We start from the raw sequence: 17,415 nt of genomic DNA, 5'->3' as shown, positions 1-17,415 counted from the left end.
AACCACTAGCAGCGTGTCAATTAGGCTACTAGTGCTAAGTTTCATTTTACACTATAATTTCTGTTACTTTTCTCTTTTGTTGTCTCCCCTTGTCGATAGCCACCGGGAGTAACGAAACAGACAAGCTAGCATTGCTTCAAATCAAAGCCCAAATTCGTGGTGATCCTCTCGGCGTCGTGAGTTCATGGAATGACACCCTCCACTTCTGTGAGTGGTATGGCGTTACTTGTGGTCATAAGCATCGCCAGAGAGTGACATCACTAGACTTGAGTTCCTCCAAGTTAACAGGTACACTCTCTCCCCATCTTGGAAACTTGAGCTTCCTTAGGGAGCTATATCTTGAAAATAACAGTTTCGGTGGTACAATCCCGCCAGAAATTAGTCGTTTGCATAGGTTACAATCTCTAGGGCTAACTAATAATTCCATTGGAGGGGAAATTCCATCAAATATATCAAGTTGCAATAGCCTTGTTTATTTGCAGCTTGATAATAACATGTTGGTAGGAGACATCCCACCGATGCTTGGTTCGTTGTCTCGTTTGCAGACTCTTATTTTATATAAGAACAACTTGACTGGGAACATTCCTCCATCTTTGGGAAATTTATCATCTCTTGTTTACCTGTACACTTTTTATAACAATTTGGTTGGAAGTGTCCCAGCTAGTCTAGGCAAACTTAAGAATCTCACAATACTGACATTAGCCTACAATAAGCTGTCTGGGGTAGTACCGCCTTCAATTTTTAATCTCTCTTCATTAATACAACTAGATCTAGGAGGGAATGACTTTGAAGGAGAACTTCCTTCAGATTTAGGAAACATTATGCCACATTTGCAGTTTTTTTCCGTATCCGTAAATCGGTTCACAGGACACATTCCTACTTCGATTTCCAATTCCTCAAGCCTAACAGGTATCCAGTTAGGTGCCAATTATCTTCATGGACAAGTTCCTCCCTCTGAACAAGTTAGTAAAGCTTACTCGCTTTGGCATTTACCAAAACTTCCTTGGGTCAGACCATGCGAGGGATTCGATGTTTTTTACTTCCTTAGCCAATGCCACTGGTTTACAATGGTTTCAGATAAGTGAAAATAAATTCCAAGGAGTTATACCTAAGATGTTCTGTAATTTTTCATCACTAAATATCTTAACTATGGACGACAATAACTTGACAGGAGAAATTCCATATTGCATAGAGAGCTTATCAGATTTGCAAAGTTTTGAAGTTGGTGATAACAGACTTTCTGGGATCATTCCCCCTGGGATAGGGAAGCTCCAAAAGCTCATCCATTTAAACTTAAATTATAACCAATTATCCGGAGTCATTCCGCCCTCAATTGGAAATTTAACCAAGTTGTCTATCTTAGACATGACTAATAATCATCTCGTAGGCCAAATACCATCAACTCTTGGAAATTGTGGGTCATTAATAGAACTACATCTTTCCAATAATAGTCTTAGCGGTTGTATACCCCCTCAAATTTTTAGTCTCTCTTCCTTGTCTATTGTCCTCGATCTCTCAGGAAACCATCTAACTGGGTCACTACCTGAAGAAGTTGGGCAACTGAAGAATCTTGACATGCTTGATGTTTCTCGTAACATGCTATCAGGCCAAATACCTAGCTCTATTGGTAGTTGTGTGTCGTTAGAGTACCTATACATGGGAGGAAATTATTTCCAAGGTACCATTCCTGATTCATTGGCATTGAAGGGTCTAGTTGAGTTAAATTTGTCAAATAACATTTTTTCTGGCAAAATCCCACAATTTTTACAAGGACTCAAGTTACGAAGGCTTGATTTGTCAAACAATAACCTTGAAGGTGAAGTACCTATTGATGGAGTCTTCAAAAATGCAAGCGGTGTTTACGTGAGTGGAAACAATAAGCTTTGCGGAGGCATACCAGAGTTGAAGTTGCCTCTGTGCAGCTATAACATCAATAACCGGAAAAGAAGACTGATGCACCGGAAAAGAGTGTTGACAATTGCAATTCTTTGTGGCTTTTTAGGAGTTATATTAATACTTGCTTTTCTTGTGTTAATATATATTTTATGGCAAAAGAAGAGGACTAAGAAACCCACGGCTTCTGATGATTCGGAAAATTTGTCTTACCAAATGCTTCTTAAAGCCACAAATGGGTTTTCCTCGGACAATTTGATTGGCAGTGGCACCTTTGGTGCTGTATTCAAAGGGGTGCTTGAAGAGCTTCAATCAACAGTAGCCATCAAGGTGTTTAATCTACAAAATCACGGTGCTTTCAAGAGTTTCATGGCTGAATGTGGAGTTACTCGTAACATCAGACACCGGAATCTTCTCAAAGTTGTAACAGCTTGCTCAAGTGTGGATTATCAAGGCAGAGATTTCAAAGCTTTAGTTTATGAGTACATGGCAAATGGAAGTTTGGACGATTGGTTACATCCTCCAATTTCAATCAATGGGGTCGTTGAGGGAGAAAATAATATCTCAAGGCACTTGAGTCTTCGCCAAAGACTTGATATTGCAGTTGATGTTGCATTTTCTTTGGATTATCTTCATAATCATTGTGGTGCCTCCATAGTTCACTGTGACCTCAAGCCAAGCAATGTTCTCCTTGATGATGAAATGGTAGCTCATGTCGGTGACTTTGGACTGGCCAAGTTTCTCTCAAAAGGCATCAATGGTGACTCTAATTCCAATCAGTCAAGCTCTATTGGAGTTAGAGGTACCATCGGTTATGCTCCTCCAGGTAACCAACTAATGCTCTTACCCCTAGCTATATTCAAAACTATAAATTATGAATTTATTGTATTTTAGTTATTTGTATCACATGTTTTTAGCATATAAGTTGTATGTTATATTCCTAATAACTTTAGAGGCACTACATGCAGAGTATGGTATGGGAAATGAAGTGTCTACTAGTGGCGATGTCTACAGCTTTGGGATTCTATTACTGGAAATGATTACAGGAAAGAGGCCTACTGATGGCATGTTTAAAGGGGGGTTAACCTTACATGGCTTCGTCAGAGAAGCTTTGGCTGGAGATGTTGTCGAGATCCTGGATCATGTCCTTCTTGAAGACATAAACTCTACGGATAGCAACTTGTTGTTGGAGGCCCTGACTTCTGTACTCAAAATAGCACTTTCCTGCTCAACTGAGGTCCCAGCAGAAAGATTAGACATGAATATTGTTTCTGCAAAGCTATCATCAATCAAAAACAAGCTCCTTGGAACTCGTTTACAACAACGAAGGAGAATTCGAGGAGGTAATTCATGATTTACTAATGAGTAATGATTATTTTCTGCGACAATCAAGTTGGGTACTTTATCTAATTGATCTTATTTTCTTTTCTACGACTGAGTGCAGGAGCACGAGGTTGATCAATCCAATGCCTTACCAATTTCCTCAATTCGCCCATGAGCATGATTGTGATTTTGTGACCATGAAGAAGAAAATGAGCTCATACACTTCAGTCACTGCTCTGATTATAAGCCTTCTTTTTTCTTGTGTTTTTTTTTTTCTTCTCAATGAATAGTGCTTTACTGCTTTTGTGTACTGACTCGGGATTAGATTATCAAGGCAGCTATCTAGTTAAGAATACGGTGGTTTAAATTATTTTGATGTTTTTATATTTTGTTTGCTTAGATGTAAAACAACTATGATTTTTCCTTTAATGAACGTAATGTAGCTTATGTAAACGAAGTTGTAGCTTATACAGCCAGACGTTTACACATATTGTTAACTGCCAACACCTTGGGCTTTTGGCCCTCGCATGCACCAAAATTTTAAAAAATCAATCAATTCATCATACTTTCTTGCAAATATGAATTAAAAGATGGACATGTAAAGGGAAATCAAATACTACGTATGACGCGACGTATCACAAAATATCTACCCCAACTCGGATTTTAAAAGACATAATCTTAAAAATAACTAAAAACTTACTCCGTGTTATTTTGTTATCATATAGTACGGAGTAAGTTTTTAATGTTTACTACTCCGTACTATTTAATCAAATCATATACGTAGTATATGTAGTACTTGATGCGTTTTTTTATTAGACGCATCACTTTCTTTAAATAGAAATTTTAATTTAAATGCATCATTTTCTATTTTAGTCCATAAATTCTCTTCACCTTTTTTTACTAAGTATATCACATGGGGCCGATCAATTCTTTCTCTCTATCTCTCTCTAGTCTCTACTCCAATAAAAAAAAAGGAGAAAGTATTTAATTTGCTCGTATAATTAGTGGTCTAGTGCACAGTAGTAACAATCACTCCGTTTTAAAATTTGTCAATCTTTCAATCCTAGAAATGACCAAATTTTCTTAGAAAAAAGAAAAAGAAAGAAATGACCCTATAAAACGGGCTCAACGTTCTTTTAATTAATGGGCTGGGCCGTAATGAATTATGCACGGGCACTTGGTAAGAATTTTAATCTCTTTACTATGGCCTTTTCTATCAATCGGATACTCTAATAACTCTTTTTTTTTTTTTTTTTTTTTTTTGGTGAAAAGAGTAGTTAATTAGCTTAAATCAACAGTACAAAGTCTAATACTCTAATAACTCTAATTCCAATGAATTAGCAGCTATACACTCCATTATTCACCGAGATTTCTAAGCTCTCACCTCAAATTTAGGTAAACGTAGAAGAACCAATCCAAGATTCAAATGCCTCAGTTAACTTACAAAAATTTATGTTTAATTAAGGTTAGCCATTTTCAGATTCACTTTGAATTTTGTTTTTAATCTGTGTGACTGTAAGTTAGATTAGGTGTTATTTGTACTAATTTTATAATTAAACAATGATGAATTAAATAATAAAAAAGAAAGAAACTTGATTGATTGAGGTTCACCTGAATATTTCAAAATTGATTTTCATTCATGTAATTTTTATTTTCTTTTGAGGTTAAAATTTATGATCTGATTTTCCAAGTCAAGTCGTGTGATCTCTAACCATTATTATTCCATTTCTAAAAAGAATCATCATGTTCAATTAGTAGTGTCTTGTCTCTGCATTTTACAGTTAAGTCGTCTCTCACCACTCCAAGTCTTTGTATAAAGGCCCCGAAGTAGGGGCTGGGTATAGGAGTACATTTTATCTCGTTCTGCAATTAGTACATTAAGTGTTAAGAGGGTGTTTTTAAAAATTAATTTTCCATATTTGAGAAATATGTTGTACTCACTTTGTAACACAACTAGCACCTTAGAGATTGAGTTATTACAAACTTACAGTACACCACATGTGCTCTTGTCCCAACTCGTGCGACACGGTAGAATTGAGAAAAATATATATGTCTGTCCCTCCGTACCAATGAGGAAGACTTGAGAGTCTGGTCACCTTTCAATGTATTAGTATAAATTTGGTTAAAAGAGCCATTGCAAATATGTGTTAGCCTTGGTTAGAGTATTCCTTCCTACTCTTAACTAGTCTGTGATTCTGTAATGTTTTACTGATAAATCAGTGAGGGCTTTATTTCCAAAACTTAGCATAATGTCATCCTCTACATTTTTCCTCTTCATTTTGGCAACTGATTTCTTGTACTGCATTCATTTTTCCACTGCTGGGACTAATGAAACAGACAGGTTAGCATTGCTCGATTTTAAAGCCAAAATAACAGGTGACCCTCTTGGGGTTATGAGCTCGTGGAATGATACAATCCACTTTTGTGAATGGCATGGTATTACATGCCATCGAGGCCAGAGAGTGAAGTTCCTGGAACTACACTCTTCAAAGCTCACAGGGTTCCTCTCTCCATCTATAGGAAACCTGAGCTTCTTGAAAGGATTGTTCCTGCACAATAATACTTTGGGAAGTACAATTCCTCCTGAAATAGGTCGCTTGCATTGACTGCAGTATCTCTGGCTCAATAACAATACAATTGAAGGCCAGATTCCATCAAATATATCAGCTTGCTCAAGGCTCACACAACTCGATATCAGCTTTAACAGGTTGGTAGGAAATATCCCATCTGAATTTAGTTACCTTGTATATCTAAAACAACTTGGTCTTAATACAAACCACCTGACAGGAAACATCCCTTCATCTTTTGGGAACTTATCATCCCTCTCCGAAATCCATCTAAGCCAAAACAACTTAAGTGGAAGTCTCCCAAAGAGCTTAGGAAAATTGAAAAAATTAACGTCTCTCTTGCTTGCAGAAAACATGTTATCAGGGATAGTCCCATCTTCATTCTTTAACCTCACGAGATTAATGAATCTTGATATAGGTTCTAATAACCTGGGGGGAAACCTTCCTTCAGATTTGGGTATCAAACTTCCAAATCTGCAGTGGTTCTCCATTTCCATTAATAATTTCACTGGATCTATTCCTACTTCTATATCCAATTCTTCAGGTCTAAGTACACTTCAATTGGGTGATAACTCTCTCACAGGTCAAGTTCCTTCTCTACACAGACTAGCATATCTCTCACGACTTATGCTTTATGGTAACTTACTTGGGTATGGCAAAGCTGGTGATTTGAACTTTGTTTATTCATTGGCCAATGCAACTGAGTTACAGTGGTTGGATATAGAACGTAATAATTTATCAGGAAATTTCCCTAGGATCTTCTGTAATTTCTCAATGCTTTCCTCTTTATTAATAGATAATAATCATATAGGTGGACAGATTCCAGCTTGCATTGAAAACCTTGAATACTTGACGGAATTGAGTGCTTGCGGCAACCAACTCTTTGGTGTCATTCCTCAAGGCATAGGAAAGCTCCAGAACCTCGAGTCCTTAGGGTTATGTGCTAACCTATTATCAGGAAATATACCACCCTCAATTGGAAACTTAACAAAGATGACTTTTCTTTCTCTATATAAGAATAATCTTGTAGGCAAAATACCTTCAACTCTAGGAAAATGTAAAAACCTACTAATATTGCATCTGTATTTCAACCACCTTAGTGGAAAAATTCCCTCTCAACTTTTTGATATCTCTACAACCACTAATCTTGACATTTCAATGAACAAGCTAAATGGGTCCATTCCTGATGAAGTTGGGCAACTCAAGAATCTAGTTTGGCTTGACGTTTCTGGAAACATGTTATCTGGTGAAATACCAAGCACACTTAGTGGTTGCGTAGAGTTGCTTTATCTATACATGATGGGGAATTTTTTCCAAGGCACCATTTCTGGAGCATTAAGCGAATTGAAGAGCCTTAAGGAGTTGGATTTGTCTAAAAATAACTTTTCTGGTAAGATTCCAGAATTTCTAGTGAGTCTTCCGTTGCAAATGCTAAATCTATCATATAATAGTAACCTTGAAGGTGAAGTACCCATAGGTGGAATCTTCAACAATGCAACTGGTCATCTTTCACTAAATGGAATTAGGGGGTTGTGTGGAGGTCAGCCTGAGTTGAAGCTTTCTAAATGCAACAAAAAGAACCAGAAAAAAAGACCTCGTCACAAAAGGAGATTCATATTTGGAATTGTTTTCGGCCTTCTTGGAATTATATCGATGGTGACAATATTTGTGTCATTATATGTCTATCGGTATAAAAAGAAGACTAAGTCACCCACATCCGTGGGTAATTTTTCAGTAAACTATCCAACCTTGTCTTACCAAACCCTTTTAAAAGCCACAAATGGGTTCTCTTTTGACAATTTGATTGGGAGAGGCACATTTGGGGCTGTATACAAGGGAATCCTTGATGACCTGGAACCATCAATTGTTGCAATCAAGATTTTCAACCTTGAGCAGCATGGTGCTTCGAAGAGTTTTATGGCTGAATGTGGAGTCCTCCGGACTATAAGGCATCGGAATTTGATCAAGGTCATAACTGCTTGTTCAAGTGTTGATTATCAAGGGAATGATTTCAAGGCTTTGGTTTATGAGTACATGGTTAAGGGAAGCTTAGAAGATTGGTTGCATCCAGAGGCAAATGATGTGGTTGAGGACACAGATACTACACCTATGTTAAGTCTGCAACAGAGACTTGATATTGTGGTTGATGTTGCTAGTGCCTTGGAGTATCTTCATTATAATTGTGGTGCACCCATAATTCATTGTGATCTCAAGGCAAGCAATGTCCTCCTAGATGAAGAAATGGTTGCCCATGTTGGCGACTTTGGGTTGGCTAAATTCCTCTCAAAGAGCATCGACAGCACTAATGCTAATGCTAATCAGTCCAGCTCTCTTGGAGTCAGGGGAACTGTTGGTTACGCTCCACCAGGTAAAAAATATCGTGTAATTAATATTTCATTCCTTAAATCTATATATATTTCAGTACATGTAAATTGCTAGATTCCAACAATATTTTTCTCCAACTTTTCCTCCCCATCTTTTTTGACAATAATTATAACACTAAAGTTGTGAATAATTTTTGCAGAATATGGTTTGGGAAATGAGGCGTCTACCAATGGTGATGTCTACAGTTTCGGAATTCTACTACTGGAGATGTTTACAGGGAAACGGCCTACTAATGATATGTTCAGTGAAGGAATAAGCCTTCATCACTATGTGAAAGAAGCTCTACCTGAACGAGTGGTTGAGATTCTAGATCATGCCATTGTTGAAGACATAGACTCTGAGGAGACAGATAGCAGCTTGATGTTGGAGACCCTAACCTCTCTACTCCGAATCGCATTGTCTTGTTCAGCTGAGGACCCACAAGAAAGGTTGGATATGAGTGATGTCACTGCAAAACTATCATCAATCAGAAACAAGCTTCTTGGAACTAGATTACAACAAAGAAGGAGAATTCATGCAGGTAATGTTTCTACTACCAAAGAAAAACCACATGATTATTTCTATAATATGACCAGTTTTGAAAAACCACATGATGCAGGAACACGATGGTGATCAAGTTCACTTCAATTTGCCCATGACCAAGCTTGTGATGTGTGTGGTTCTTAGAATAAAATGAGCTCATATGATTCCGCTACCTCTCTGAAAACGCTTCTCTCTGTTTTTAATATATATATATTTTTTTTTCTATTGTAAGATTATTATTTGCATATCTTTCAATACATAATGTTTGCAGCTAATGAGGCATATGTACCAGTCCAACTGAGAAATGATTAACTTATGAGAAAAATCCCATGGAAGAAATATTAATGTACAAAATTTTCACTACCCCTGGCAGCGTTTCAATTAGGCTAATAATGCTAAGATTCAGCTTTTCATCTTAGAATAAAATGAGCTCAGGGAAGAAATAATAGTCACTTTCCCTCAATAAAAATAAAATTCATGACACTACAATTTCTAACTTCTTTGATGATTATATTTGACAAATCATTGATTTTTCTCCTATAAAAGGGGTTAAATGAGAGCTCTCAGATATAAAACACATGTTTCCCCTTGTATTCCAGTTTATATAATTCTCGGATACTTTTGTTCATGTTCCTAGCCTTCAAAAACACATACCATGTCTTGCTCTTCACATATTACATAGTCATCATTTGTCATTTGTACTACAACGATCTTATTTTAAACTATAATAGAAAATAAAATTCATTTTACAACACTGCCAAATTATAATCAATCACGAACGACTGAGCAAAGCTTCAATTTGCCCGAATTCATATAAATCTATCTAGACCGCTAGTACTCATTAACACTTGATCATAATCCTTTTAATCCAGAATTTAAATTCCTCTGTTTTCACTGTTTCTGAAATTGATAGTGCCTAAAGCATTTCAGGTTGGAAAAATTTAAATATATCTTATTCGTTGATTTCAGGTAACTCCCTAGTTTAAAAGCACCGTAATTCCGTTAGTAGTGTGAACTGTGAAGATAAGCTTAATGGTACAAAAAATAAAAATGTGTTAATTTAACATGCAGGCTAACAAGGAAAATGTACGTTCACATAGTTCCTCTCAAGGGCATAACATTTTTTGTCCCAAAGTTGAATTGTATTTCAATCACTCTTACATGAAGAGGTCTTGAGTTGCAGGTACAGTCAAATTAATTGTACGTTCACATAGTCATCTGGCCATTCTTTCTAGCTACCTCATCTTCAGGACTTTGATCTCGAGTTTCAGTACACAACATAAGCTAGCAGTAGCCATTTTTCTTTAATGAACGTAATGTAGCTTATGTTAACAAATTTGCAGCTTATACAGCAAGAGACTTAGACACGTATTGTTGATTGTTAGCAACCTAGCAAAAATGTAGCTTATTTTTCCTCCGTTAATGAACATAATGTAGCTTATTGTTAATTGTTATCATTTATTTCAAGGAACTCAATAATAATCTTGTGTGAAGGCAAAGCTAGTATGATCCAAAAAGACAGGAAATCTTCAAAGTTACTAAAAACTTAGTATAAACGCACCCTATAATAATTCCAAGTATATAGTTTTGGCATATTTTTATTCAAAACATAGTTTAAAAGCACCATTATTCCGTGAGTAGTGTGAAAACTAGCAACAGGTACCAAAAGAAAAATGTGTTAAAAGATGGGCTAACAAGAAAAGTGCTCGTATTCCTCAAAACAAAACAAAAAAAAAAAGAAGGGAAATTGTTCCGTGTACCCCTATGGTTTTGAAAAATGCGCTGTGTACCTTTGAAAACTTTCAAATGTACCATGTACCCTTGAGGTTTGTAAAAACATGCACCACATACTCACATAGACACATACCTTGATCGTCTTACAAATGCACATATCATTGACTCATCAAACTAAAATTATGCCCACTCCATTGATCATTCTAATTCCTAAACTTGAAGGTGTTAGAATTTGATTTATCAATTAAGTTTGTTTCATAATTAAATGTTTTAGCATTATACTAGCATTACACTTTAACACTTTAATAGAATTTGATGCTTATAGTCTATATGGGGTCTCAATTTAACAAAATTATCATTTGTTATATGAGTCTTGGGGTATTTCGTGCAAATTCTTACAAACCTCAGGGGTACACAGTGCATTTGAATGTTTTCAGGGGGTATACGGTGCATTTTTTTAAAACCTTAACACTGTGTTTGGATTTTAAAAAAAAAAAAAAGAAGGGAAAGAAGGGAGGGGAGGGAAGAATGTTGAATTTTCCTTCCAAATCTCTCAATTATTAGAGGGATCAATTTCCAACAATTTAATCCTTCCATTTCTCTCCCCTCCAATTCTTTGAGTATTATCCAAATGAGAGATTTTCCACCTCTCCATTTCCCTTTCCTTTCTTTCCCTCCATTTCCTTCAATCCAAACACACCGTAAGGGTACACGGAACAATTTTCCAAAAAAAAATAGGAAAAGTGTCCGTTCACAATCTTTACATTTTTTCTCCAAAAGTTTCAATCACTGTTTCATGTATATGTATAGATCATAAGGTACTGGTGGAGTCAATTAATTCAAGCCAGTAATGATTCATATTTTAATTTTCACGTTTCTTAAATAGGAAGCCCACAACCTTTTTTAAAAAAAAAAAAAGAAGCCCACGACCTTTTTTTTAAAAAAAGAAGCCCACAACCTTTTTTTATTTTTTGAAAGAAGTCCACAACCTTTTAAAATTGAAATACATAAGAACATAAAAACATTCAGAATTCAACAATCTTTAAAGTTTTGCCTTGATGATTAATAGCTAGAATCATCCTTCTCCACTCTTTATATAAAGTTGTCTCACCATTCCAAATCTTTGTCTAAACACATTTAGTCCATATAAAAGCTCTCAAATAGCAAATGAACAGGTATCGAGTTCAATCAATAGAAACTCGTCTAGCCCAAAAATGAACATGTACTCAAAGTGTTCTTTCCTATGTTCTCTTGTCTAGTCTGTAAACCAGAAAGGGTTTTCATAACTTAGCATGTCATCCTCTACAGTTTACTTCATCATTCTGGCAACTGCTTTCTTGTACTGCCTTCATTTTTCCATCGCTGGGACAAATGAAACAGACAAGTTAGCATTGCTCGAAATCAAAGCCAAAATAACAAGTGACCCTCTTGGGGTTATGAACTCGTGGAATGATACAATCCACTTCTGTAAATGGAATGGTATTACATGTCATCCGGGCCGGAGAGTGAAGAAGCTGGAATTATACTCTTCGAAGCTCACAGGTTTCCTCTCTCCATCTATTGGAAATTTGAGCTTCTTGAAGGTGTTGTACCTGTACAATAATACTTTGGGTGGTACAATTCCTCCAGAAATAGGCCGCCTACATCGACTGCAGTATCTCTGGCTCTTTAACAATACCATTGAAGGCCACATTCCACCAAATATATCAGCTTGCTCAAGGCTCATGCAAATCGATATCAGCTCTAACAGGTTGGTAGGAAAGATCCCATCTGAACTTAGTTACCTTGTACATCTAAAATTTCTTGATCTTAATACAAACGAACTGACAGGCACCATCCCTTTGTCTCTCGGTAACTTATCATCCCTCTCCAAAATCAACCTAATATCCAACAACTTAAATGGAAACCTCCCCGAGAGCTTAGGCAAACTGAAAAAATTAACATATCTCTCACTTGTCGAGAACATGTTCTCAGGGATAGTCCCATCTTCAATCTTCAACCTCACTCTGTTAACGCATTTTGATATAGGATTAAATAAATTGGAGGGAAACCTTCCTTCAGATTTGGGCATCACATTACCAAATCTTCAGTGGTTCTCAATTTCCTTTAACAATTTCACCGGATCTATTCCTACTTCTATATCCAATTGCTCAGGTCTAAGTGTTCTTCTGTTGGGTTCTAACAAACTTACGGGACAAGTTCCTTGTCTGAACAGATTAGTACATCTCTCACGCCTTACCCTTTATGATAACACACTTGGGTATGGCCAAGCTAGTGATTTGAACTTTGCTTATTCGTTGGCCAATGCAACTGAGTTACAATACTTGGATATAGGTGGTAATAATTTATCCGGAAATTTCCCTAGGATCTTCTGTAATTTATCAATGCTTCTCGCTTTAGTAATTGATGATAATCATATAGGTGGACAGATTCCAGCTTGCATTGAAAACCTTAAATACTTGACAGAATTTAAAGCTTTCAATAACCAACTTTCTGGTGTCATTCCTCAAGGCATAGGAAAGCTCCATAATCTCAACAAATTAGGGTTATTTGCTAACCAATTTTCAGGGAAAATACCACTCTCAATTGGAAACTTAACAAAGATGACTGGTCTTTCTCTATCTAATAATAATCTTGTAGGCCAAATACCTTCAACTCTAGGAAATTGTAAAAACCTACTGCTCTTGGATCTGTCTTTCAACCACCTCAGTGGAAAAATACCCTCACAGCTTTTTGATCTCTCTACCTTATCCATCGCGCTCGATCTATCATTGAACAAGTTAAGTGGTTCCCTTCCTATAGAAGTAGGGCAACTCAAGAATCTAGGTTGGCTTGATGTTTCTAATAACATGCTATCAGGCCAAATACCAAGCTCTCTTGGTAGTTGCATGTCATTAGAGTACCTAAACATGAAAGGAAACTATTTTCAAGGCACCATTCCTGATACATTGTCATTGAAGGGTCTAGTTGAGTTAAATTTGTCATATAACAATTTATCTGGCAAAATCCCACAATTTTTACAGAGACTCAAGTTACAAAGCCTAGATTTGTCAAACAATAACCTTGAAGGTGAAGTACCTATTGATGGAGTCTTCAATAATGCAAGCAGTGTTTATGTGAGTGGAAACAGTAAGCTTTGCGGAGGCATACCAGAATTAAAGTTGCCTCTGTGTATCTATAGCATCAACAACCAGAAAAGAAGACTGATGCACCGGAAAAAAGTGTTGATAGTTGCAATTCTTTCGGGCTTTTTAGGAGTTATATTGATACTTGCTTTTCTTGTGTTGCTATATATTTTCTGGCAAAAAAAGAGGACTAAGAAACCCACGGCTTCTGATGATTTGGAAAATTTTCCAAATTTGTCATACCAAACGCTTCTTAAAGCCACAAATGGGTTTTCCTCGGACAATTTGATAGGTAGTGGTACCTTTGGTGCCGTATACAAGGGAGTCCTTGAAGAGCATGAATCAACTGTAGCCATCAAGGTGTTTCAGCTTCAAAATCACGGTGCTTTCAAGAGTTTCATAGCTGAATGTAGAGTTCTTCGTAACATCAGACACCGGAATCTTCTCAAAGTTGTAACAGCTTGCTCAAGTGTGGATTATCAAGGCAGGGATTTCAAAGCATTAGTTTATGAGTACATGGCGAATGGAAGTTTGGATGATTGGTTACATCCTCCAAATTCAATCATTGGTGTTGAGGAAGATAATAATGGCTCAAGGCACTTAAGTCTTCGCCAAAGACTTGATATTGCAGTTGATGTTGCATTTTCTTTGGAATATCTTCATCACCATTGTGGTTCCTCCATTGTTCACTGTGACCTCAAGCCAAGCAATGTTCTCCTTGATGATGAAATGGTAGCTCATGTTGGTGACTTTGGCCTAGCCAAGTTTCTCTCAAAAGGCATCAACGACTCTAATTCCAATCAGTCTAGCTCTATTGGAGTTAGAGGTACTATCGGTTATGCTCCTCCAGGTAACAAACTATTACTCTTTTTTTTTTTTTACTCAACCAACTACTACCTCCGGTCCAAGTTAGTTGCAACTTTGGGGTATTATTTGTGAAATATAAAATATTCCAAAGTTGCAACTAACTTAGACCGGAGGTAGTAATAAACTTATCCCTAGCTATATTCAAAAACAATATAATTTATCTGTATTTATTACTACCTCCGTCCCCTTTTGATAGTCCCTTATGGGCATTTTTCACGGGAATTAATAAACATAAATAAGAATAGTAAAGTTACATTGAAAAAGTAGATTGACATTAGATATGCAAAAAAGTAGAGAGAGAAAATAATAAAAGTACATGGGAAAACAAAATTTACATAGGAACTTTAAATTTGCATAAGTATTGTTGCAAAATTGGAGGAAATTTTGGTAAAAAATTAATATTAATGGTTGTTGAAAAAAGTAAATGGGGTGAACAATTTGGGACTAAAATTTGCCCATAAGAGACTATCAAAAGGGGACGGAGGGAGTATATGTTAATTATCTATATGATATCACATGTATGTTTAGCATATACGGAGTAAGATACATTTTATTTTCATAATAACTTTGGAGGAATTACATGCAGAGTATGGTGTGGGAAATGAAGTGTCCCCTAGCGGCGATGTCTACAGTTTTGGGATTCTGTTATTGGAAATGATTACAGGAAAGAGACCTACTGATGATATGTTTAAAGGGGGACTAACCTTATATGGCTTCGTCAAAAAAGCTTTGCCTGGAGATGTCATCGAGATTCTGGATCGTGTCCTTCTTGAACACATAGACTGTCCAGATAGCAGCTTACGGTTAGAGGCCCTGACTTCTATACTCGAAACAGCACTTTCCTGCACAACAGAGATCCCAGCAGAAAGGTTAGACATGAGTGATGTTGCTGCAAAGCTATCATCAATCAAAAACAAGCTCCTTGGAACTCGCTTACAACGAAGGAGGAGAATGCAAGCAGGTAATGTATCAACTACTTCTTTTATTTGCCTCACTAATGAATAATTATTATTACTGTAGGTTTTTACTTTTCTAATAGATTTTATATTCTTTTCTTCTTGGTGCAGGGACACGAGGGTGATCGATCAGTGTTTTACCAATTTCAACAGCACGCCCATGAGCATGCTTGTGATTTGATAGCCTTGAAGAAGAAGATGAGCACATAAGCTGCAGTGACTTCTCATAAAAAGCTTCTTTTTTCTTCTTATCAATAACTAGTCCCTATGTGTCTCACTCAGGATCAGAACATCAGAGCAGCTATCTTGTTTAGAATACAGTTTTAAGTTATTTTGATGTTTTTATTTTGCTTGCTTAGATGTGTAATGACGAAAATTTCTTAATTCTTAGTTGCATTAGGTATTTGATGATAAACGTAATATATTGGAATGCCCATTTCCCAATGGCCAACAGATAGTTTTGAAGATCAGATACATCTTGATTGATCAAATTTTCAAGTTTTCGGGTTTCTGTGTTCCTAAGATGAGCAAATTGTAGCTTATCTGAAGAAATTTCATCTTTAAAGGCACAGGCAACTAATGTCAGCACACTAGCAATAAGAAAATAGAAGCCAGACACAATATTTCCACTCATAAAGTTCTTATAAAATAAAAGTATCAAACACAAATCTGTGAGAGGAAAGCTAATGAACCCAGGCCACTCTGCCCCCCAACTCCAAACTAAAAGACAGGAAAGCTGATGACCAAAAATGCATGTCATTTCTTTCAATTATCATTTCAGAGGCCATTCAATGTACTACAGATGCATAATACTCTGCTGCCTAAGATAGGATATTCTGTAATCAGTACTCTGAAAAGGAAAAAAAAAGCAAGAGCTTGCCATCATTCGAACAACTAAACATGAACTCAACTTGCACATCTTTCCTTAATGTTTGCAACTAAACCAATGAGCAGAAACAAAACTTGAAACAAAGCATAGTTAACAGATCTTCTAAGAAATATAGTTAAGAAAACGGACCTTTGTTTAGCAGTCCGTGATCTTAGAAATTTAGATGATTGGTTCCAACTCCAAAAGAAAGCAGTGCTCCAGCAGCATTAACTCAACAAATGAGTTACTTCGAGCTCACAAGTCACAACAACCAAAAGTTCCGATTTCCAGCTAATGAGTGATATCCTATTACTTCAGTAACTATTATCCTGCCCTTGTTCATGACAAATAGTTGAAGTTAACTTCAAAGGCAAAAGCAATCATATATTATATACACCATATTAATACTCAGGCCGAATTAATATGTGCACGATATAACAGCCAAAACAGAATTGATCATGAACAAAATTGGCCAAATTATTGATAGCTAGTACATATTTATCATTAACACCGGTTCAGACTATCAGAAACTTTGCAGTTAAGAATTTAATTTCCTAGTTTTTCACTGTTTCTGAATTTGATAATGCCAAAAGCATTTCAGGTTGGAAAACTTTGAATTCATCTTATTTGATAAATATACAACTCCTCAGCCTTAATAGAGTATATCAAGATTCAAAGGCATCAAATTCCAATTTGTGCAAAAAAAAAAAAAAAAAAAAAACAAAAAAAAAAAATCTCAATTAAACTACTTGAAAAATTATTCAGAATCAATTTCATTACACAACAATCAAATTATGATTCTGGTTTTCATTTCCAAAACATACATGTAAATTATACATTAAATACAAAACCAAAAGATTAAATAAAAATCGATCAATTTCTCTAAGAATTGAACCAAAAAAATACTAATACAAAAAATTATACCTTGAGATAAACTTTGATAAAAATTTATGAGCGTGCAATTGAGTACAGAGTATTTCCTAATTTGAAAATAGAGAACGAACTCTCCAGAAAGTATGGCTCTCTCCTCTCACGCCGGCGATACTGGAAACTCCGGCAGCCGCTATCCGCTTTCCGTTGCCGGCGGGAGAGTTCCAGTGATTTGTGTGAAATCTTCGGGTACTGTTGCTAGATTTTTTTCTTGCCCAATTTCACCCTTTGTAGGCTTTGTTCAT

At 36.2% G+C, this 17,415-nt stretch overlaps 1 protein-coding gene and 2 pseudogenes across 2 annotated transcripts; all 3 read left to right on the top strand.

The window, feature by feature from the left end:
* The first annotated feature begins 44 nt into the window (after nt 1-44).
* LOC145620031 (uncharacterized) lies at nt 45-3,518 on the top strand (annotated as a pseudogene). Its single transcript, XR_014108179.1, has 3 exons — nt 45-2,719; nt 2,862-3,236; nt 3,338-3,518. The product of XR_014108179.1 is annotated as an uncharacterized LOC145620031 (transcript).
* Nucleotides 3,519-5,465: 1,947 nt separating this feature from the next.
* Nucleotides 5,466-8,780, top strand: LOC145620030 (uncharacterized; annotated as a pseudogene).
* A 2,936-nt stretch (nt 8,781-11,716) lies between these two features.
* LOC145620029 (uncharacterized) lies at nt 11,717-15,582 on the top strand. Its single transcript, XM_081674688.1, has 3 exons — nt 11,717-14,399; nt 15,003-15,382; nt 15,484-15,582. The coding sequence occupies exons 1-3, from the start codon at nt 11,717-11,719 to the stop codon at nt 15,580-15,582; spliced, it is 3,162 nt and encodes a 1,053-aa protein (XP_081530814.1).
* Nucleotides 15,583-17,415: the final 1,833 nt, after the last annotated feature.

Source organism: Chenopodium album, chromosome 27 (genome assembly GCF_948465745.1).
Source record: "Chenopodium album chromosome 27, dcCheAlbu1.1, whole genome shotgun sequence".
Taxonomy (NCBI): domain Eukaryota; kingdom Viridiplantae; phylum Streptophyta; class Magnoliopsida; order Caryophyllales; family Amaranthaceae; genus Chenopodium; species Chenopodium album.
Note: the sequence above shows the minus strand (reverse complement) of the source record. Positions and strands in the feature narration are given on the sequence as shown.

Excerpts from the sequence above, each read along its gene's own strand:
- LOC145620029 (XM_081674688.1), top strand. The coding sequence starts at position 11,717 with ATGTCATCCTCTACAGTTTACTTCATCATTCTGGCAACTGCTTTCTTG. Across the intron at positions 14,400-15,002 it reads TATCGGTTATGCTCCTCCAG|AGTATGGTGTGGGAAATGAA; the intron begins GTAACAAACTAT and ends AATTACATGCAG. Across the intron at positions 15,383-15,483 it reads GGAGAATGCAAGCAGGTAAT|GGACACGAGGGTGATCGATC; the intron begins GTATCAACTACT and ends TTCTTGGTGCAG.